The sequence below is a fragment of the Lacerta agilis genome, chromosome 1 (genome assembly GCF_009819535.1).
Source record: "Lacerta agilis isolate rLacAgi1 chromosome 1, rLacAgi1.pri, whole genome shotgun sequence".
Taxonomy (NCBI): Eukaryota; Metazoa; Chordata; class Lepidosauria; order Squamata; family Lacertidae; genus Lacerta; species Lacerta agilis.
Window position 1 is genome coordinate 130,351,565 of NC_046312.1, and position 23,753 is coordinate 130,375,317.

A 23,753-nucleotide genomic window follows, 5' to 3' on the forward strand; every position below is an offset into this window, starting at 1 on the left:
AGAAGACAGAGCTAAAGGCTCACAAGAGGCTTTGTTTCCTGTGCTGTTCGCGATGGTTTTTTTACATTCATTTCATTTTGGGTTAGAATTACGCCACAATGGAACCAGCAAGAAGATTTCTATGCGTCAAGGCATTTGTCAGCTACCTGCATGTGTTTTGCTTACTTTCTTTTTCTGGAGCCTTACGGATGGAGGAAAGGTGTTGGTTATACCCATGGATGGCAGTCACTGGCTCAGTATCCATCCAGTTATGGAACATCTTCAGCAGAGAGGACACCAAGTAGTTGTCGTTGCTCCTGAGACCAACTTATGGATAAAGTCATCTGTACATTATACATTGAAAACGTTTGCCGTGCCCTACTCAAAGGAATACTTGAAAGCAGAATTCCTAAAGCTTGGTCACAATATTTTTGCACGTCAGCCTTTCCTGGAAAGAATGACTAGGACATTTTCAAGAATAAGAAATATTAATGCTTCTATATAATAATTGCAAGGAACTTTTATACAACAAAGAGCTGATTTCTTACCTTGAAGAAACCAAATTCAACGTTGTATTTATGGATCCATTGTTTCCATGTGGGCAGATCTTGGCTGAGTATTTATCCCTTCCTTCTATTTACTACTTGCGGGGAATTCCATGTGGTTTAGACTTTGTGGCAACACAGTGTCCAAACCCTCATTCCTACGTCCCAAAATTTTTCTCGGGCAATACAGACCACATGAACTTTAACCAGAGAGTGAAGAATTTTTTAATCGGCTCACTGGAATTCATGATATGCAATTTTCTTTATTCACCCTATGGAACACTGAACAAGGAATTCCTGCACCAAGATATGACAGTAGCAGACCTTTATAGTCAAGCATCAATTTGGCTTCTGCGCTATGACTTTGTTTTTGAATATCCCAGGCCTATCATGCCCAACATGGTCTTCATTGGGGGTATAAACTGTGCAAAGGAAAATCCACTAACTCAGGTGGGAGTCCATCTCTCCACTCCCCCTTACCGAGACAGTTCAAAACTTCAGTTTAAAAATGGAGGATGAGAAAGGGATTAGGATTGAGATATTTCAGTAGATTGGAAAATTAACAGCATGGTGCCATCTCCCTTTTGACATAATATCAGAATGTCTGCGGCCATACTACCCTGAACACGCCCGATCTTGTCTGGTCTCGGAAGCTAAGCATGGTCAGGCCTGGTTAGTACTTGGAAGGGAGACTTAATATTGGAATCAAGAGGCACAATGCAATTACCAAGCAGCAGATTTAAAATAATATGCACAGAGGCCCTGGGTTTATAAATCCTAATGCCTAATACCTTAGCTGAAGTTAGAGAACTGCCTTATATCATATTTATGTCACCATGCTAACTTGCTTTGCTGATGTGGAAAACTTTATAGTGTATGATTATGATGATGATTATTTATTGGTTGCTGTACTTACTGCATTTGCGTTTTCTGTTGTAACCTGCTCTATGATGATTTCTGGGATGAAGAGGAATTTAGAAATATCCTAAATGAATGAATGCATATGATATGTTGTTGTAGACATTCCTGAAATTCAATATTATTATTATTCTTTGGCAATCACTCATAGCTGAGTAAGATTGTCTTCCATAAACACGGTTTTAACAATGAGTCTGTGACTGTGGAGGCCCATTCTGGATCCACACGTCCTTCCACAGTGGGGACATTGGTTTCCGGGCAGGAGTTGATCACGGTGTGGATTTGCCAAGTGTGCCTTCCTCTTAGCATGTTTCTCCCTTGTGTCCTGAGTTCGAGTGTCTTCAAAGCCCATGACACCTTTGGTGAAGGCTGGAGTGCTCACAGGCCAGTGTTTCCCAGTTGTCGGTGTTTATACTACATTTTTAAAGATTTGACTGAATGTGAGGGCAGGTAGATCATTAGGCCGGTTTAAAACAATTCTTCTCAGGGGCAAAAGAAAAATGTGAGCCAGGGCAGAGGAGAGGAGGAGGAGGAGGAGGAGGAAGAAGAGGAGAGGCTGCCACTGTTACAGTAGTGGCAAAACAACAGCAAAAGTAAGTGGAGGGGAGAGAAAGGGTCCCTGCTGGGGAGGGGAGAGAGGAGATGGGGGCAGCAGGAGAGCCTACACAGAAGGATTTATCCTAGACCCCACACTGCCTGCCCCAGACAGATCTGGTCCTAGAAATGGTCTGTGTTTACACACACTTACCCAGCAAAGGTTACTTTTTCTTTTAGCTTTTTGGGAGAGATGAAAATGTTCCCACATGACGCAGAATTCTGACCAAAAGTTTGTTTGTTTGTTTTGCCTAGGAATTTGAAGCCATGGTTAACAGCTCTGGTGAACATGGCATTGTGGTGTTTTCCTTGGGTTCAATGGTTTCTGAAATTCCAATGAAAAAGGCTATGGAAATTGCCGAAGCGTTGGGAACAATACCTCAGACGGTAAGAAGGAAAAATGGTAACCTCTATTCATGTAGGAAGTTAAATATTTTGGTTCATTATGCATGTGTTGCTGTCTGCTTTAAAAGTGGCTCCGAAGCTAAAGCTGACACACAACCCTTTGCCTCAGCCCAACAAGCAATCTTGCAGCTTGACACAGCATGAACTGGGAAGCTGTTCACATACAGCTCTTTAGAAATATTGCCATGGTAATTTAGATGCCAGCTGCTGGCTCAGACCCTGCTCAAAAGCTCTGCACAGCTACAGCTGATATTGCTGCAATAAGACAACAGGGGAACAATACGTGAATAGTTCCCCGACAGTTGTCACGTTTGGCTGCATTCCACCAGATAAAGCTGCCGGAGCTGAGCCCTCGGCGGGTTCCCCTAATTGCACAGCAACCACAAGTGGAACAATGCAGAAAACCCTGCTGATCTTCATAACCAACATTCTGCAACTAAATTTCAGGTCATAAGGACTAGGTCTTGTTTCTTTAAGTTGGGGAGGGTGGGCTAAAAGATTATCCGTGCTACCTGAAATCCAGAGGCTAGAGACATCTATTGGAAAACGTTTTAGTGATAATAGATTGCAGTATAGCCATATTAGCTAATCAATTACCAGTCCAGAAACTGGTGAAATTTTGCCTGCTCTGCATTTTTTTGCTACCATAACATGAGTCTTCTGAGAATACAGCTCCATCACTGCTAAGAAGTGAAAGGAGTCAATAATAAATTGATTTCCCAAGCTTGCAGCATCCTTCTTCGAAGTAAGAAATAGCTGCTTTAGCGGCATCCATCATGTTGCCCGATGTCAGACTTCCTAAACCTGGTGTCTTCCAGATGCATTTGACTACAGTTCCCATCTGCCCCAGCCAGCGTGGCCAGTGGTCAAGGAAGATGGGAGATGTAGTACAGAACGTCTGGAGGGCATCATGGTGGCCATGGCAATATAAAAATAGGCTCTGTCAGTCCCTGGATTATTATTTTATTATTTTTTTTTAAAAAAATGTTAAGTTTCCCCCAAAAATGAAAGAAAGGTTTTACAAAATTCTACAAAATACACTGTTATCAAACAGGACCTGATGAAAATATACAAATTCTTTATACAACCATAGATTACTGTTGGATAAAAACGGACATAAAATAAAACCAAAATAAATAAACTACACGTATGTGACGCGTGGGGGGTAGCGACTAGAGCTATTTATAGCACAGACTTAATGGTTAAACTAGAGAAGGTTACAAAACATAGACTCTATTGTACCAAGGGAAAGTGATTAAAGTATTCAAATGCCCTGAGTCACTGAGCCATATTCATTTGTAGGCTGAGGGTGTCCTTGGCCAAGTTTCTCTTTGCTTACAACTGAAATGAAGTCAAACTAAACAAATACAAAATCATCCTTCTTTCTTTGGCCCCTAAGGACTCTTAGCTTATTAGTTAGTTTTTCTAGCAGGGCAGTATCACACAGAAAGATTGGCACCATCTATTTCCCCCCAAAACTGCAATGGTCATTCTAGCTGTGACAAGCAGGTGTACTACCACACTTTATTGTGCAAATTTTGATTACCCTCAGATATAAGGGGGGAAATAAAAGGGCTAATTGAGATGTTAGGATAATGTGGCGGCTTAAGATCTTATCTATTTCTCTGAATGCCGTTGCTGAAAATTCTTGCACTCTAACACAACCCCGCCATAGATGGATGTATGACCCAATTTCTGAACACCCCCTCCAGCACCTTGGGTAAGCTGATGAATTTATACAAGAGTCTTCTAGTACATTCAGCTGATATATTATGAAAAGGAGATTTTTCCACATGGTAAACCAAGTATATTCAGTTATGTCACATTCTAATTCTGTCTTCCAGGACATTCTTAAACCTGCTTAGTGTCTGAGTTCATATTTGAGGAAAGTTTTTAGATATTTGAAAGTATTCCCTTTGAATATTGTGAAGAAATATAATATTTTTCAGTGTCTGAATAATCATGACACTAATTCCATATTACTTTATCCTAGCCTGAGATCCCATGCAGACTCAGACCATTATAGACTTATGGACATGATTACATGCTATTTTATGAGATAAATTATTGAGAGTGGTTTGTGTTTGGATTTTTGGTAAGCTTTACATTTTTTTAGAGTCACAGAGAGAGTGCAATATTGTTCGTTTCTGTTTATATTTGCCTAACTTAGGACAAAGCATTTGCAATGAATTATCTTCCCTCTGTGACTACTGAAATGTGTTGGATTTAGGCACAAGACCTGGATTCAAATCCTAGCTAACTCTTTGGCCTGGTTCACACATCATGGCAAGGCAAACTATGCGATGGCTCCCGAAGAGGAACTCACACATGCTTTCCTCCTTGTTGGTTTTTTACCTGAGCTTGGCATGGCAGCTAAGCCAAGGTTTGGCATAGCATGTCATCTGAACTGAGAGTTGTAGTTAAGGTCTCTGTTCCTTAACTACATTCTGTAACCAAGGTTTGTCCACAGAGTTTCCTGGTTTGGATGAAATAAGGTACCATGGTTAATTAGAGTTCTTGGCTTGATTGCTTGTGCTATGAAGGGAGTAGCAAAGGGGCAAAAGGCTCGTTCGTATCTCAGCCTGTAAAGCTGAGATATGATCCCAAACACAGCCACTGGGTGTTAAGTAGACCTGAATTCTCCATCAGTAAATTGGGAATAGCACTGCTCTAAAGATAGGTGATATGTGTCATTCAGTTTCGGATAAAGAATAGGACTGTTTAGTCCATTCTTACACACACAAAACAAAAGGATACACATATGCATTCACAACCCCTGGGAACAATAATAACTATTGATATTTCATTCTTCAGTTAAACTTATGTATGGGTAAAAACTAGAAGTGCACTTTCATTCCTTTATATACAGGCAGTACCTTATTTATTTGTTGTTAACTGATATCCCACCTTTCCAATTAATGGGGCTCTTTGAAGACGCATTGCACCCTACGTAAGAGATATGAGAGAATGCTTGTTCAAGTTCAATTTTTGTGTTTGAAGTGAAAAGATATATTTCCTAATCTATGTATTTCCTTCCTTGTGAAGGTGCTATGGAGATATACAGGAGAAACACCCCCAAATCTTGCAAAGAACACAAAGCTTGTGAAGTGGCTACCACAAAATGATCTGCTTGGTATGTCTGGGACAGGAATTACGTTGTTGTCTATAACCAGCACTTAATGCTGCTTCTATGCCATTAGCATCTTAACAATACCATGAGAGAGTGTATCTAAATACTGTCTAGCAAAGTCTAAAGTAATGTGATGTTGGATGGACATGCTCCCACTTTGTTCTTGGTACTGTGCACTCATAGCAAAGCCCTGTAGCTGTAAAAGCCGGGCTAGGAAAAGAAAACCCTGCCTGGAGCTTTATGCTCATAGTGTGCATAAAAAACTAAGGAAATGGTTGAAAGGACAGTGGGCACAGATGCCAAAATGTGAGCCATGAAATAGGGGTGAGGGAGAAATTTGATTCAGTTTGCATTGAAAGGCAAGCTTACTTCATTCACACTATCCAAAACAATATGTGAACTGAATCACAGCCGTCCTTCAAAATTCATACTGCTCCAAATTCTGGAATGCAGGCAATGTACAAAAATGTATATACTATGGTGAGGCATGCATAAAAATGCTCAAAGTAGTAAAAATAACCTACAGGAATCCATTATATTAGGAGAGATTCACACTAAAACATTGTCAAGTTTTTGTGATGACTAATAATAATAATAATAATCGCAAACTGGCATAGAAATATGAAGAACTGAACATGACTAGTAAGATGAGAAACTGGGAGAAACCAAAATTGACTGGTTTGCTCATCCTTACCCACAACCACTTGCTGGAGTGAAAAATTGCATTCAATTCTATTGAAAACCATGTCTGACCAAAGTACAAATGGCTTTAATGGAATTTTCCACCAAACTAGACAGCTGATAACCTGCTTTCTACATGTGCACCTGAGAACTCTCTTGCACGCTTGGTCCCAAGAGGACGGGACTCCCTGCCCATCACTTGATGTTCAGTTCTGCATCTCTACTTGTCCCACATCTGACATTACATGTGATGTCAAGTATGGGGCAGGTGGGTGTGGTTTGAAGAAAACAGCCTCACAGGCCAAATCTGGTGGGTCAAATCTGGCTCTCAGGCAAGAGGGCCTCCACCCTTTGTATTGAACTGAGGGATCAGGGATCGAGAATTGAATGGCGAGTAGCAGGAGTCCTAGAAGGCTGTGCATGAAGGAATGTGACCCTTTGGCTGACAAAGGGTCCCCACCCCTGGCCTAGATGGCCTAGAAGGGAGTCACTTCTCTCTTCCCACAGTTCTGTACCATCCTTCTGAAAGACATTTTGCTAGACTGTACATAACAGTCCAAGGAGATCAGCTTAATCATACAGCTTTTTAATATGAACTTCAATTGGCTGCTTCCATAAAAATGCAATTTTAAAACTTGGCCTAGATACGTTGTAATTAGCAGAATAATAAACCTGTTTGTATTTCTCCACCCCTGTTCTTTCCTCAACAGCTCATCCAAAAGCCAGAGCCTTTATCACTCATGCTGGCTCCCATGGGATCTATGAGGGGATCTGCAATGCAGTACCAATGGTGTTGATGCCACTTTTTGGAGATCAAATGGACAATGCAAAGCGGATGGAATCTCGAGGAGCAGGAGTGACTCTGAAAGTAGTTGAAATGACTTCCAAGGATTTATCTGATGCACTGAAGGCTGTTATTTATGATAAAAAGTGAGTAATGAGGGGTACAAAATGAGTGGTACAAAACGCATTTTAGAGTTGGCCCAAAGTACATTTAAAATCAGAATATGCAAGGAAGTGTGAGATACCATGGAAGGGATTCTTCTTTTCTTCGGTGCATTGTTGTCTTTCTCACTGGCAGTTATTGGTTATTCAGAGGAAATAAAATAATGCCTGGTGACCAGGAGTGTAGCTAGGCAGGGGCGGGGAAGCGTTCTGCACCGGGCGGGGGAGGGTTGTAGGGTGCCACGGGGGTCTGTTGGGTGGCAGGGGGCTGCTGGAGGGTGGACTTCCTGGTGGGATGTGAGCTTGAGGGCAGCACGGCGGTTGCTTACTGATTCGGGCACTGCTGGGGGGCGGAGCCACTGCTCGTCACTGAAATCAGCGGGGGTTGCTACACCGCTGCTAATGACAGGTGAAGAAGGAAGTCTCTTCTCAACAACCCCTCTCTTTTTACTGCTTTGATTCTTTATCGGGACTCTGGGTCCTCTACACTAGTGGTTTTAAAAATGTATTCTGTCAGACCGTGGCATTCTCAGAAGCTAATCAGTGTATTATCGATGAAAAGTTAAGTAGTGGCAATGTTCCATAAAAGATAGCTTTCCCTACAATGAGTATCTTCTAATGCGTACTGCTAGCTCCCCCAACTGCCACCTGCTGGTGGTCACCAGTATCATCAGTTGCCCCACAGAAGTTCCTGGACACTGCATCATTCTCCATTTTTATCTCCAAGGACCTCTGATTAGCGGCAGCTGTCACGTAGGAGACAGATCAGCTATGTGAAAGATCCACCAGAGAAAAATTAGGGTTCAACTACTAAAAGCATAGGAACTCTGGCCTCAGTCACCCTGTATAAGCTGTATACAGAGTATCTTGAAGTGTGTGCACCTGCCCCATAGGAACAGGGGGGTGAGTTTGCATCCCATGTCCCCAGTCTCTCAGCATGTCCAGCCTCTATGCAGTGGAGGTCCCAGCTACTCGGGGAATCCACATTTGCTATGGAATAATAACTTCAGTAATATAAACTAGAGAACAGTATCAACTCCACTTGGATTTCAAATGCTTTGGAAATCTGCTTCTGCGTTGTGTGTTTTATTTCCTGTAATATTTATTTCCTAAAGAGGTTCTTTTCTTTTAGGTACAAAGAGAACATCCAGCGTCTCTCAGCTCTCCACCTGGACAGGCCCATTGAACCTCTTGATCTTGCGGTTCATTGGGTGGAGTTTGTGATGAAGCACAAGGGGGCGCCCCACTTGAGGCCAGCAGCACATGACCTCAACTGGATCCAGTATCACTCTATTGACGTCATTGCCTTCCTCCTGGCTGTTGTACTCCTTGCCCTATTTATCTCACTGAAGTGCTGCCTGTTTTGCTGCAGAAAGTGTTTCTGTAAAAGTGGAAGGATGAGCAAGAAAAGCAAATCAAAATCACATTGAAATGGGGTGGGGCATGTAAGATGAAGAGGAAGAGAAGAAACTGGGTCCTGCTCTTGGGGTTCAGAAGGCAGAGGTAGCCAACATGATGTGATCCAGAGGTTTTGGATTACAACTCCCATCAGACCTAGCTAGCATGGTCAGAGATGACAAGAGCTGTGGTACAAAATATCTGGAGGGCGCTATGTTGTCTACCCCTGTCTTAAAGCATCCTTCCTCAGTCTCAGTCCCAATTTGCAGGAGCTCTTAAAAACACATACATGACAACAAATATAATGAATTAAATAAGATCTTTAGATACACGTTCCAGAAAAAAGCCAGAAGCATTCTTGTTGGGAATGGTTGGAGAAGATATCGCAAAGAATGACCAGAAACTGTTTTTATATGCAACAACAGCGGCCAGACTGCTGTTAGCACAGGTTTGGAAACAACAGCAAATGCCAACAGTGGAAGATTGGAAACAGAAAGTGCTGGAGTACGCGGAAATAGCCAAACTAATGGGGAAAATTTGACAAAGTAATCAATTATATCTACAAGTGGTATACAGATAAAGAAGAATTGTATATATAGAAAGATATATTTAATTATAGACAACTTATGGACAACTGTGTAGTTAGAACTACTATATTTAGAATGCGAGAAAATTAGAAGGGACAAAAAGAAGCCAGAAGAAGGAAGGAAGGAAGCCAACTTGTAGGCATAAACAGCAAATGTACAATGTAATACAATATGTATCTGAAGTATGAAGTTCAAAAACTAATAAAGATTATATTCAAAAAATGATGCCAAACTAAAAAAAAAACATACATGATGATTTGCAAGGTCACTTCCATGCCTATATATGCATTCAAACTATTTTAGTCAATGAACAAGCAGTTTGATAGCCAAGGGACCTGTGAACTTCCATACAGATCCCACAGTTCTGTAGTCAATTGATCTGTTGGGGAATCAATTGTTTGCATAACTTATCTTGCAGTGATGGGTGGAGACCCACAAATGGGGTCAGTGGTGCCACCAGTGTTTTGGAGGGAGGGTTGTTTTAACGGGAAGAGAGCTGGAAAACACAATGGAAATGTTCAGATAGCAGAGGAAGAAAGCTGGGCTACCTTTAACAATTGAGTAAGAGAATGGATTCTGACAAGTGCAGCGTATTGCACAGGGTTGATAAAAGCTGCTCATGGGAATGCCGCCTTCCATAGGAACCCCCTGCCCCCTCCTTTCCATCTAGTCATCCTGGAAAGAGAAGAACAAGGTATGGCCTTATAATGCCAATAAATATAAGGTGGAGGAGGACAGGATGGGCATATGCAATAAGATTTAAAGTGGAACCAGCTTTGCTGGTGGACCTGAAAATGTTGACTATTAATGGTATACATGAGCCATTCCCATATCAGTTGAGTGGGTTACTGGTGCCTATAGTCAATCCAAGTCCAAGCACTTTCAAAATATACATGCCTTCACAGATGACCCTCTCCCTTTGAAATGGCAGCACAGCAGTGTTTTTTGGCTACAAGTGTTAATTAGAACGTTAGAACAAACTCCTGTTTCCCCTCCTACTTCAGAAAAGTTGTTGTGACAGCATCTCCTGTAAGATTAAGAAGACAGTGAACATCCTTGTGAGGGCCTTACTAATACTGCCGGTTTGGTTGTCTATAAGGGGCCCTTTTCAGAAACATCTTTTACATAGAAACATAAGGCCAGTGGTCCATTTAATACTGCATCCTGTTTTCAGGAACCAGGGGTGGCAGGAGACAAAAAAAATGACTATTGAGAACTGAAAGTAAACGCTGAACAAAATTATATCAGAGTGAAGACATAACAAATATAATTGGAGAAGTAGTTCTGCTGTGGCTCCGTGATCGGAGGAGCTCTTCTCAACCCTCCTCCTTGAGGGAAATTAGGACAATGGGAAAGTGTGAAATGCTCTCAGAAAAATAGGGGAGACGACAAAATGGAATGTATGGGTATGGTAGGGGTGGGAGGGATGGGGGGGGGATTGAATGGGATGGGTAATGGGGTTATAGAAGTATCATAGACACTGAGGCCAGAAATTAAGAAGTACATTTAACTCATTGATAACTGAAATAAGGATTTCAACCTTAAACATTAGAGGGCTGGGGTCGATATGAAAAGGAGGTAGAAACGTCTACTTGAATAAAGATAAAGCAGTTATAACATTTTTACAGGAAACGCATCAGGCGAAAGAGGGGGTTAATCAACTCAGACTGAGAGGTATAAATAATTATGAAAAAAACATATGGTACTTCAAATCAAGAGGGATAGCAACTATAATTTCAAAGAGATGCGGGTTTAGTATATTAAAGATGAAGAAAGATCCTGAGGGAAGATTACATTATAATTCAGGGATCAATGCGGGGGAAGAATACACTATAATTAATATTTGATGCTCCCGATGAAAATCAGGTGAATTTTTTGATAAAGTGTTTAAGGAATGGAGGATATTACAAAAGGGTTATATGATTATGGCAGGAGATTTCAATATGGTATTAGATAAATGACTGGATAAGTCAAATCCTACCCCAGAGAAAGATGTAATAACATGACAGGATTAGCTAAAATTATGAAAAGGAAAGATATGAAAGATGTTTGGAGAGTGATGAGGGGAGGAGAGAAGAAATTTTCGTTCTTCTCACCGGTGCATAAGACCTACTCAGGATCGATCATATCTTTGTTTTCAAAAAACTTAGTATCTAAAATAATGAATACGGAAATTGGAATAATAAAGGTAACCGACTACACATTGGTCAATATGGTATTAAAAATAAAGAAAGATTACAAGGAAGCCAGAAGATGGAGGTTAGACACAAGGATCTTCAATAATAGTTAAACAGTAAATAAGATAGGGAAAGAATTATTAGCTATATGGAGATCAGTAAGAAGAGGGAAAGTAAATAATATGGAATGCAATGAAAGCAGTGATGAGGGAATGAATATTAGGTGGACTGGGGCTCCCTAACATAAAGTTATATTATATAGCAAATCAGTTAAGATATGTCCATACATGGGATAACAGAACAGGAAAGTTAGAATGGTAGAAAGTGGTACACAGGAAATGAAGAAGTGAGTGAATATATATTTTTATCAAACCAAATAGAAAATAGTGGCAGAACATTGAAAATCCCTTATTAAAAAAGATTATTGAGATATGGGCGAAATATAAGGAAAATTGATACCAGCAAATTCCCCACTAACCCTGGTGGTGATGATAGAAGACTTCCCAGTAAATGAAAAAAGGAAATTGACAAAGAAGCGAAAGAGAAGAAAATACTTAAAAGAAAGGATTGGGTGGAGAAAATGAGAAGCAAAGAACAAATAAGAGACACTTTAATAGGAAGTAAAATAACATGGTATCACTGTATACAACTGGAGCAATGGGCAAAGAAGTGGTTAAGGGAAAACAAGACTGCAAAGAATATACAAAATTTGAAAAAAAAATATTAAAAAGGGAGATAAAAAAAGAAAATACAGTTTAAAAGGGGAAACCAGTGAAATTTATAAAATATTACTAGAAATGGAGGATCAAGAAGATCAATTAAAAATGGTATGGGAAAAAGGAGACATCAGGGAAAATAGATAGTCAAAAGCTGGGGTGGGGAAAATATGGGAGAAACGTATGCTGAAAAGAATAAATAAATATGGGAGAAACGTACGCTGAAAAGAATAAAAGAAATTTTTTATAAATTAATTTGGAGATGGTCTGACACCAGTCAGATTAAATCAAATAAACAAGGAATATTCGGTGTTATGTTGGAGGGATGCCAGGAAACACGGAAATAGTTCACTTGTGGTGGGGGTGTAAATATGTGCTATTTTTTGGGCAAAGGGTGTTTAAGTGATAACGGAAATCACTGGGTTAAAGCTGACTGAAAAATCCAGAGGTAGCATTATTATCAATTTACGATGGGGTGGAAGGTTCACAGGCTATGAAGTATGGCTCACAATTTATTGACAGCTGCACGAATTATTATAGCCAGAAAGTGGAAGGGGCAAGCTTTTTTAGGGCAGTTGCCCAATAGTGCCGCCGCCGAGCCAAGCTTCCCATGCCAGACCAGAGCCTGACCAACCAGAGCACCCACCCCACACTTTAAAAAAAAACACAAAAATCCAGGATATTTGCTTTCAAATGTAAAATCCCCCCCCCCCCCAGGCAGGCGTGTAGGACGCACAAAAGAGTACACGTCCGGGAATTCACAGAAGTATAGCAACCCTAAAGGAAACTAAAACATAGAAGCTGTAATTGGAGCTAAATCATTGGAGGAAAGAAGATGCCAACAGAACACAGAAAGGTAGCATAGCCTGGCACAGAAACAAGAACTTTGTGTTGGCAAACAGCAGTCCCACATATAAGTAGTTCCTTCTCAGATACTTGTGCAATTACTGGTTTAACTTCAAATAGCATTGATCTGTGTAATTTCCCCACTTGTTGTTGTTGTTGTTCAGTCGTTCAGTCGTGTCCGACTCTTCGTGACCCCATGGACCAGAGCACGCCAGGCACGCCTATCCTTCACTGCCTCCCGCAGTTTGGCCAAACTCATGTTAGTAGCTTCGAGGATACTGTCCAACCATCTCATCCTCTGTCGTCCCCTTTTCCTTGTGCCCTCAATCTTTCCCAACATCAGGGTCTTTTCCAGGGAGTCTTCTCTTCTCATGAGGTGGCCAAAGTACTGGAGCCTCAACTTCAGGATCTGTCCTTCTAGTGAGCACTCAGGGCCGATTTCCTTGAGAATGGATAGGTTTGATCTTCTTGCAGTCCATGGGACTCTCAAGAGTCTCCTCCAGCACCATAATTCAAAAGCATCAATTCTTCGGCGATCAGCCTTCTTGATGGTCCAGCTCTCACTTCCGTACATTACTACTGGAAAAACCATAGCTTTAACTATACGGACCTTTGTCGGCAAGGTGATGTCTTTGCTTTTTAAGATGCTGTCTAGGTTTGTCATTGCTTTTCCTCCCAAGAAGCAGGCGTCTTCTAATTTCGTGACTGCTGTCACCATCTGCAGTGATCATGGAACCCAGAAAGTGAAATCTCTCACTGCCTCCATTTCTTCCCCTTCTATTTGCCAGGAGGTGATGGGACCAGTGGCCATGATCTTAGTTTTTTGATGTTGAGCTTCAGACCATATTTTGCGCTTTCCTCTTTCACCCTCATTAAAAGGTTCTTCAATTCCTCCTCACTTTCTGCCATCAAGGTTGTATCATCAGCATATCTGAGGTTGTTGATATTTTTTCCGGCAATCTTAATTCCGGTTTGGGATTCATCCAGCCCAGCCTTTCGCATGATGAATTCTGCATATAAGTTAAATAAGCAGGGGGACAATATACAGCCTTGTCGTACTCCTTTCCCAATTTTGAACCAATCAGTTATTCCATATCCAGTTCTAACTGTAGCTTCTTGTCCCACATACAGATTTCTCAGGAGATGGATGAGGTGATCAGGCACTCCCATTTCTTTAAGAACTTGCCATAGTTTGCTGTGGTCGACACAGTCAAATGCTTTTGCGTAGTCAATGAAGCAGAAGTAGATGTTTTTCTGGAACTCTCTAGCTTTCTCCATAATCCAGCGCATGTTTGCAATTTGGTCTCTGGTTCCTCTGCCCCTTCGAAATCCAGCTTGCACTTCTGGGAGTTCTCGGTCCACGTACTGCTTAAGCCTGCCTTGTAGAATTTTAAGCATAACCTTGCTAGCGTGTGAAATGAGTGCAATTGTGTGGTAGTTAGAGCATTCTTTGGCACTGCCCTTCTTTGGGATTGGGATGTAAACTGATCTTCTCCAATCCTCTGGCCACTGCTGAGTTTTCCAAACTTGTTGGCATATTGAGTGTAGCACCTTAACAGCATCATCTTTTAGGATTTTAAATAGTTCAGCTGGAATATCATCACTTCCACTGGCCTTGTTTGTTAGCAAGGCTTTCTAAGGCCCATTTGACTTCACTCTCCAGGATGTCTGGCTCAAGGTCAGCAACCACACTACCTGGGGTGTATGAGACCTCTATATCTTTCTGGTATAGTTCCTCTGTGTATTCTTGCCACCTCTTCTTGATGTCTTCTGCTTCTGTTAGGTCCCACTAGAGGGCACCAAATTTCCCCACTAGAGGGCACCAAAAAATCACAAAAGAAACTAAGTGGGGTCTCCCAGTGGAAGCAAAAATACTGGCCCATATTAGATAATTTCTCAAAAATATGAGCATGCTGAAACTTGTTAAGTGGTATACAAAATTATTCCTTTGCTAAGTACATATGCAAACAATTTATATGGAAGGACAAGTTTCTAAAATGTCGTTCAAAGCCTTTTTTGGGATACTGACAAAGCACATCAGCATGGTGCTCTTACCAAAGAACAAAATGTCAAGAGGACAGAAGCAAGAAGCAAGACTTCTAATAAGTCTCCACAGTTTAATGTCTTGGACAGCGTCTTACAATCCCAAATTGTCTTTGTTAGGGACAAAAATGTAACTAGGAATAAAAGGAGTCTAATTTCTCTGACTACTGGGTCCAGAAGAGAGATAAGAATATTTTAAGTGCTAGGGCCTGACAGACTACGGACTTCCTTGCCCAGCAAGGAAAGAACATCTGCCAAGAGCCTCAGGGTCCTGCTCCTACCTCTCCACCATGTCTAAGACGGGGCCTGACAGGCTTCACAAGGACTTCACCAGCAGAGTACTGTTCACATTCTTTTAAAGTGCTTTTTAATTGCGTTTTTAAAATTGTTTGAAATTGTTTTTAACTATGTGTGCTGCGGGGGAGGCTGTTCCTGATTATATTTTGTTTATATTTTTATTCTGTTTATATTTTGATTATGCATTTTGTGTTTTCCTACTGTAAATTTATTTTGTAAGCCGCCCTGAGGCCTGCAGGTATAGGATGGTATCTAAAATAAAATAAATATAAAATAATAAAATAAAATAAAACAGGCCTCTGAAAAATGCTTGAGATCCACAGCTGTAGGGGGACTCTCCTCACAATTTCACAAGTAGCAGTTATTAGGAAAACCAAATTTGCAACATCCGATTGTATTATTAATTAATTAAATTTGTATACTGCCCTTCAAAGATCACAGGGTGGTTCACAACATAAAAAGAAATACTGTAAGAACACTAAGAAATAAAACAAAAACTGAATGACTTTCTTGTGTAATATACCAATTGGGTGCATTTGATTTCCCTTCCTCAGTCTGTAATCTTAGCTGAATGACACTATCTACACTAATAAAGTGCAAGTGTCTCTGCGTCCAGTCCCTGTGTCCGTGGGATTGCGCTACTGCGCATGTGCCCCACGGACAGCCGTTGGGACTTGGAGCGCAGAGACTTCACGCTGCGTGCCGCTCAGCGACCCCGAGAGCAACTACGGCGCCTAGCAGGTGGGAGCAAGGGAGCGCAGGGGCCCCTGGATCTCCTAGGGATCGAGCAGAAACCCCCAGGCGGCTCTTTCCTGGGGGCGGCCCAGCCACGAAGCATGGCGGGCGAGGCAGAGGGAGCCGGCAGGCGGAATGGAAAGGCTGCGCGGCGAGGGAGCCAGGGGGACCCATGGCAGGAGCAAGCGTGGCCAGACCGGAAGGTAGCCGAGGGAGCACGGGCAGAAGCGAAGCAGCGGAGGAGAGAGAGCTATGGAAGAGACGCCGGAAGGAATGTTCTAGCGCCTGTTTATTTAATGGGTTTAAAGCACTAGTTTTGGATATAAAAGCATAGCTCAACAGGAATAGCACCATGTAGAAGTACTCTGGGGAAAATATACAACTTTAAGGATAAACTGAAATATGACTGTGCAGTGCAGTTGTGGAGCAGTCTGGAAGCAGAATAAGATAAAGGGCTGGACTCCAAAGCCTTTACTGAACTTTCACAGGTGTCCGTCACCTGACACCAGCCCACCTGTCCAAGTTGGCCTATGGAGGATAGTGGACTCAGGGATTTGGCCTGCTGGCCAGGCAGTTCCCCACCTCTGCTTTTCAACAGGCTCAGCTGAGCATCAATATACAAACACAGAAAGCTCTTAAATGCGTGCGAGAAAAATAGAAGGATAATGTACATGTATGTTATCAACTGCCTAATCCTATCGCAACCTATGCAGTCATTTCTAGACTTTAAGGCTACGGGGTATCATGGCAAAAGCATTATGAAATCCAAGAGCTTAACAGAAAGATTAGCTTTGCAAACCTGAAATCACCCCCCTGGGTGGCAGAACACTACACGGCTGCCAAAGCCTCCCTTACCCGGTTTGCTTTGGTGGTGGCATTGGGGCAGGATGCCTGCGGGGGCATGGCCTCCTGCGTTTCTGCCACCTGAGGCACCTGCTTCACCCCACCTGATGGGTGGGATGGCCCTGTTGTAATTCTTTCATTCCACCTTAAGTGTTGGACATGTGACTTGGGCTGTCTGCCGATGTGTGTGCTTCTAAAAACGTCTATTCTTTTACCTCAGGTTTTGTCCTGCTGTTTTGTTTAATAAAGATGCTTGTTTAAAACGTTCACACAAGCCTCTGTTATGCCAACTTCTGCTGCTGAAGGAAATCTGAAGGTGTGCCTGGCTGGCTGTAGACTAGGGCCATGATTTCCGCTGCTCCAGGGACGGAAACTCAACCGGCAGTTTTCGGCCGTTATTGAGTGAGCTAACTGGGAGGGCATGCCAGATGCTCTGGTCAACCTGGAATATCAATAACAGGCCCTGTGTCTCTAGTCTTTCTGCCCAGGAGAAATGGACAACACCAAGTTCTCAATATCTATCCTGCAAAATTTCTAGAACTTTTGCTCCGTGAGCTGAAGATTTCAAATCCACCCATAAAGGAGAGTACTAGATGTAAAAATGTAAGCCAAATTAAACACAAAACCAAAGGCTTAAATACACGTCATGCCAACAGACCGTACATCATTGTTCTCCAAATGTTCTGTCCCTCTCTCACCAAGAGCTTGGCTTCTTTTGTACTGCTGGATGTGACAGTCCAGCAGAGCAGCTTCATTGTGCTTAGCTTTCGTAGCATTCTTCTCGCAAGGTCACCACCAGCACTGAATACAGTTCCTTCAATAATTGGGACACCAAATTTGGATTTCTTTCAAAGAACGCAGGCCAAATAATTGGGGTCTAAGTTCTCTTTCCCTTGTGTTGGTGTACTGTGCTGTCTGTGGCTCAAAGAAAAAGTTCACATTCGCTTAAGATGTGGCTGATTTACCCAACTGTCAAAGCCTTTCACAGTTCTCTAACAAGTCTTTGGGTTACTTTATTCTCCAATGTCATTATCTCCCTGAAAGCAGTTGACAGATTCCCTTTCCCTATTGAGAAGATAGAAGTAGAAGTGTAAGACTGGGATGTTGTAGAATAAAAGAAAGCAGTCAGGAGCCATTTTGAAACATGAAGTAACCCACCTTCTTACTTAGATATGTGTGATACATGTTTTAGAGCATTTCTGTGTGGTACATGTTTTAGAGCATTCTGGCGGTTCCCTCGCTGCGAGAAGCAAAGCTACAGGGAACCAGGCAGAGGGCCTTCTCGGTAGTGGCACCCGCCCTGTGGAACGCCCTCCCAGCGGAGGTCAAAGAGATAAATAACTATCTGACATTCAGAAAATACCTGAAGGCAGCCCTGTTTAGGGAAGTTTTTAACCTGTGATATTTTAATGTATTTTAATATCTGTTGGAGGCCGTCCAGAGTGGCTGGGGGACCCAGCCAGATGGGCGGGGTGCAAATAATAAATTATTATTATATTTTAAAATTAATATTGTTGAAATATCTGCCTGCAATCCAACTTTTGGCTGCCTCTCACTTCACTGGCCTTGTGAAGTTCAACAAACATAATTATCTGAGGCACAGACATATAGTTTATTAATCACTGCAGTTCAAAACCATAAATCACAGAATTGAAAGGGACCCTGAGAATCATCTCTAGTCCAACCTCCTGCAATGCAGGAATATGGGGGTCGAATCTGAGATTTTGGTGTTATCAGCACTACATTCTAACAAACTGAGCTATCCAGCAGGTTTTTCCATTTGTGGGGATTGTTGTGGGGATCAAAAAGAAATAAAGCACTTTGCACACTGAAAACTGATGTGAAACTGGATTTTCAAAATAAAATGTTTATTAAATGTACTTAAATCTAGTTGCAGCTGTTCGTTGCAAGATTCCAACAGTCAGAAATCAGAAAAAAGTAAATTATATGCATTCATTTTGTTATGAAAAGAATGTTAAATGAAGCACAGGTTTTTGTTTTAAAGAAACCAACCTAGTGGAAATTAATTACGTAACAGCACAGTGGTACTTTCCACAAGTCATTACAGGAATCAAACTGAGATGCAAACCTAGAAGTGAAAGCAACATCGGGACTTTTGTTTCACTTTTTCAGTCTTGTGGCTTGGAACATGATGGTATATTGAAGGTTACCTTCGGTCAGTATGTCTACAATTTTGCACAAACCTCTGTCTTCTATTCTTTAGAGCAGGGGTTGTCAACCTGGTCCCTACTGCCCAATAGTGAGCGTTTCAGGATTCTAGGTGGGCAGTAGGGGGTTCTATGGCACAAGCTGAATCATCCATCGAGCACTGGGGGCGGTAAGGAAATTTTACCATCAAGAAAGATGCCTTAGTCGGCAGTAGGTAAAAGAAGGTTGACTACCCCTGCTTTAGAGAGAGAGAAATCCACACACTATGATATGGAAGCACATTTTTATATAAGGCAAGGTTCCCAAAACTTCGTGGCTGCTTATTCTAGCTTATTCTTCGACTCTGCCCATGCAACAATGGTAAGATAGAGGACTTTATTCGCTTCTTCCTCTACTGCCCACTATATGCCTCAATAAGATCTAGGCTTCTCCCTCTAATCCCGCCGACTATCGCCAGGGACGATGACTGCATGAAATATCTACTGGCGGATGCCAACCCCTTGGTTTCACGTGGAGTGGCCATCTACATATTACAGGCCCTGAAGCCCAGGACCACCTTTTTGGCCAACTTCCCTTAGCCTAAGTCTTATGTATATTCCCAACATGGACACTGTCGTCACGCCCGCTAGTGCTTTTTTATTTTATTTGTTTTAACCTGTACAATTTTACTTCCAATTGTTTTAACTGTATCTGTTGTTTTCTCTGCATAATCGTGTCAGGCTACTGCCTGGTCTATTACTATGTGCTATGGCCATAGGGCTAATGCAATAAATAAATTAAATTATTCTAGCTGCTGAACCCCTTTCATTCACATATAGACAAAAGGAACCCCCACAATAGTTAACTCAGGGCTTAATTCTCATAAAGGTACATAAAGTTACATAAAGAGAATTTTTCCATCTATAAGACGCCCCATGTATAAGACGCCTCCTATTTTGGGGGACTCAGATTTAAGAAAGCGGGGGGAGATGGCCCCGTGTATAAGATACCCCCTAACTTTTGACATTGTTTTTTAGTAAAAAAAAACCAGTCTTAAACATAATTAATACCCACCACACACATTTTCAGTCACTCTATTATTAGGGTATACAGTCATACCTTGGGTTGTGTTCGCTGTGGGTTGCGTTCGCTACGGGATATGAACGCGCCAAACCCGGAAGTACCGGAACAGGTTACTTCCGGGTTCGACGCTTTGTGCATGCGCAGAAGTGGCAAATCGCAACCCGCACGTGCACAGGCGCGGCACTGCAGGTTACGGACTCTGCGGGTTGTGAATGCGCCTTCCGCATGGATCGCGTTCGCAACCCGAGCGTCCACTGTACTTTGCAGGAAATAAACATTTATATCACTGCAATTCTAAGCCTCAATCCCACGCAAATGGAAGATCCAGGATCCAGTGAGTTGCAGGATGAACAGTAAAGCATTACCCTTCACCAGGAAAACTGACACCATCACTTCCTAACATCTCAAACCTATCCTCTGAATCTGAAAGGCTACCAGCTTATACTAAACCCATGTGGAGAGCTGGAATGTAACAACACTAAGAGGATTATGTCCAGTCACATGCCGTTATAGCTCCCATCTAAAACCACTGCTTGTCACAGAGGACCAAGTCCTCTTTAAAGAAGTGGGAAAAGTGATTTTGCTCTTTACTCAAGATGAAAGTCATTGCATATATGAGCTTGCTGCTCTCCTAGTCTGCTCCTTCAACCTCCTCTGAGCTCCTTCAAGTGATACACACACACACACACACACACACACACACACTTACTTTGCTGGACTTTTACTTTCCAAGATCACTCACTAATCTGGAAGTATCTTAAGTCTTATTTCTTCTACGTAAAGAGGGATTTATTTGACCATGTTGACACTATAATGACGGGGGGGGGGATTATGGAGCCATTTCTGGAAACAGGAAAGGAGGTTTCGTGACTTCTATTCCAGGAAATCCTTTGTAAACATCTTTGCTGATTCAGTTCCTTGCTTTCATTCTTTTATCTGAGCAAGTTCAATAGCATTGCCTTAAGGCTCATCCACACTTCTGCTGGTCCAGTCCCCAGAAAGCATAGGTCTGAGCTGTTTTCCCTGCTGCTTTCCCCTGGAAAGCTTGCTCTTTACTGCTAAATCTAAGCAAACATCAGTCCATGGAAAACCCAACTGTTGTTTGCTCCGATTCAGTGGTAAAGAGTGTGTTTTCCCTGGGGGGAATGAGGCAAGAAAAGCAGAAGTGTGGACAAGCCCTCCCTTTGTGCTTGGCATATGCAGGGCTTTTTTTCATTCAGAACTCAGTTCCAGCACCTCTCAGGTGGGCACCATTGCCATTATAAGAGAACAAGGGAGGCGTTCCAGGTGAGTTCCAGCACCTCTTTTTATAGAAAAGTAGCACTAGGCATTTTTATAAGCTATCATCTGTATCCAGAAATCTATTTCTGGAGATCATGCCAATGTCTAGCAGTATGACATGCTTGTACATGCAAAATAGAAAATTCTTTCCAGTAGCACCTTAGAGACCAACTGAGTTTCTTCTTGGTATGAGCTTTCGTGTACATGCACACTTCTTCAGATACACTGAAACAGAAGAGTCGCAATAAGAGTCGTCAACAGGTTTTCCACACCTATCAGCTGATCACCCATTCCCACCACCCTTCTGAGTAATACCCCTCCCCACTCCCTCACTATATTTAAGGATCTGGTGACTTCTGTTTCAGTGTATCTGAAGAAGTGTGCATGCACACGAAAGCTCATACCAAGAACAAACTCAGTTGGTCTCTAAGGTGCTACTGGAAAGAATTTTCTATTTTGTTTCGACTATGGCAGACCAACACAGCTACCCACCTGTAACTTGTACATGCAAATTAACATTTCCCAATACTCCCATCAATACATTTCTTCTGAATAGCTTAGGAGACTCGATATTTGATCCATGTTTCCCCTCACTCTTCTCTTGGGCATGGTTGGGGACTTCAATCAAGACAATAATACACTCAAACACTGTTGTATCTTAAAATATTAATACAGTAAGTTACAAGCCTCTTGTAAGATAAAGCAGCTTATAACAAGCTAACAGAATCAGAAGTCGTTTTTCTGGAACACAATTTACAACTTCCCTGTCTAGACTAAGATGTCTGATCCATTTTGGCCCCACTTAAGATCAGCCCGTGTCATTCATGTGTACTCTAGAGGATGCATTGAACACCACACCAAGGCAACCATTCCACTGGGACAAACAATCTCCATCTCCTGCTCCCTGCATGTTGCTACAAGGGTTCTCCTGAACCTCTTTCCAAGCCAATTTTGGGGGCATATGGGGGAATAAGACAGGGAAGCCCCGTTGTGCAAGCTCTTGCACAGTTTCACTGATGGGAATTACTAGTTGTAAGGGACCCTGGTGGTCATCTAGCCTAACCCCCTGCAATGCAGGAATCTAAACTAGATCTAACAATCCACCCTCTATTTAAAAACCTCTAAGGAAGGAATGTCCAGTACTGTACCTCTCCTGGGAGTCTGTTTCATTGTGAAACATCTCTTGTTCTTCCTGATGTTTAGTTGGACTGTCCTTTCTTGTAACTTGATGCCACTGGTTCGGGTCCTACCCTCTGGAGCAGGAGAAAGCAAGCTTTCTCCATCTTCCATGTGACAGCCCTTGAGATATTTGAAGATATTCCTCTCAAGGCTCTTTCCTCTTTTCCAGGCTAGACATACCCAGCTTCTTCAACTGTTCCTCATAAGGCTTTGTTTCCCCACCCTTGAACATCTTGAATCCCACCCTTGATTTTAGTGTTGTTTGGGGAAAATCAAAACAAATGCCACTTTTTTTTGGTCCAAATAATTTTTATTGGTTTTCATGTAAATACAAGAACAACATATAACTACAGTAACTGGTCCAGTGGTACATTCTTATTCAGTTTTACAGTGGTACCTCGGGTTACGGACCCAATCCATTCCGGGGTGCCATTTGCACCCCGAAAAGTCCGTAACCCAAGGGGAGCTTTTGTGCATGCGCGAAAGCATGATACAATGCTTCTGCACTTGTGCAAACCGCTCAGAACGCTTCTGCATATGCTTGCCCGGCGAAACCTGGAAGTAAACAACCGCGTTCACAACCCAAAAAAATGCAACCCGAAGTGAACATAACCCGAGGTATGACTGTATATGTAGCACACAGTACGTGAGCAGTATGTTTATTTATGCATTCTCAATTCAAGTATCCTCTCCACAGAGATTCTTGTATTGAGGGTGGAATAAAAGTACCTTTCATCTCACTTATAAACAAAAGGAATGGAAGCCAAGTCTTGCCAAAAGTGTCTATTCTTGAAGTGCCTTTAATTACCCTTCTGCAGCGAGTAAGGCATCACGATAGAGCCACATTCCAAATATTATTTACCGGTACCCAGATTGCAATGGGGATTTCTATAGGTTGTTTCCAGTATCTGACTATCGTTAATTGAGCTGCTGATAATAGAAAAAATACTAAGTCTCTGCAGTTCAAGTTATTGTTTAAATTTAAGTCTGATAACAAGGCAAGAGCTGAATTGGAAGCGGACACGGAGCAATGGATTCAAACTACAAGAAAGAAGATTCCACTTAAACATTAGGAAGAACTTCCTGACAGTGAGAGCTGTTCGGCAGTGGAATTTGCTACCAAGGAGTGTGGTGGAGTCTCCTTCTTTGGAGGTCTTTAAGCAGAGGCTTGACAGCCATCTGTCAGGAATGCTTTGATGGTGTTTCCTGCTTGGCAGGGGGTT

The 23,753-nt window shown here is 42.1% G+C and overlaps 2 protein-coding genes across 2 annotated transcripts in view; one reads left to right on the forward strand and one right to left on the reverse strand.

Moving 5' to 3' along the window:
* MREG (melanoregulin) overlaps positions 1-23,753 on the reverse strand; it is a 43,049-nt gene that overhangs the window by 6,458 nt on the left and 12,838 nt on the right.
* LOC117059405 (UDP-glucuronosyltransferase 1-1-like) lies at positions 7-8,658 on the forward strand. The gene is given in 6 exon segments (XM_033171133.1): positions 7-480; positions 482-974; positions 2,292-2,423; positions 5,487-5,574; positions 6,963-7,182; positions 8,330-8,658. Coding segments are annotated over 6 exon segments (1,659 nt in total). The 5' UTR covers positions 7-52; the 3' UTR covers positions 8,628-8,658.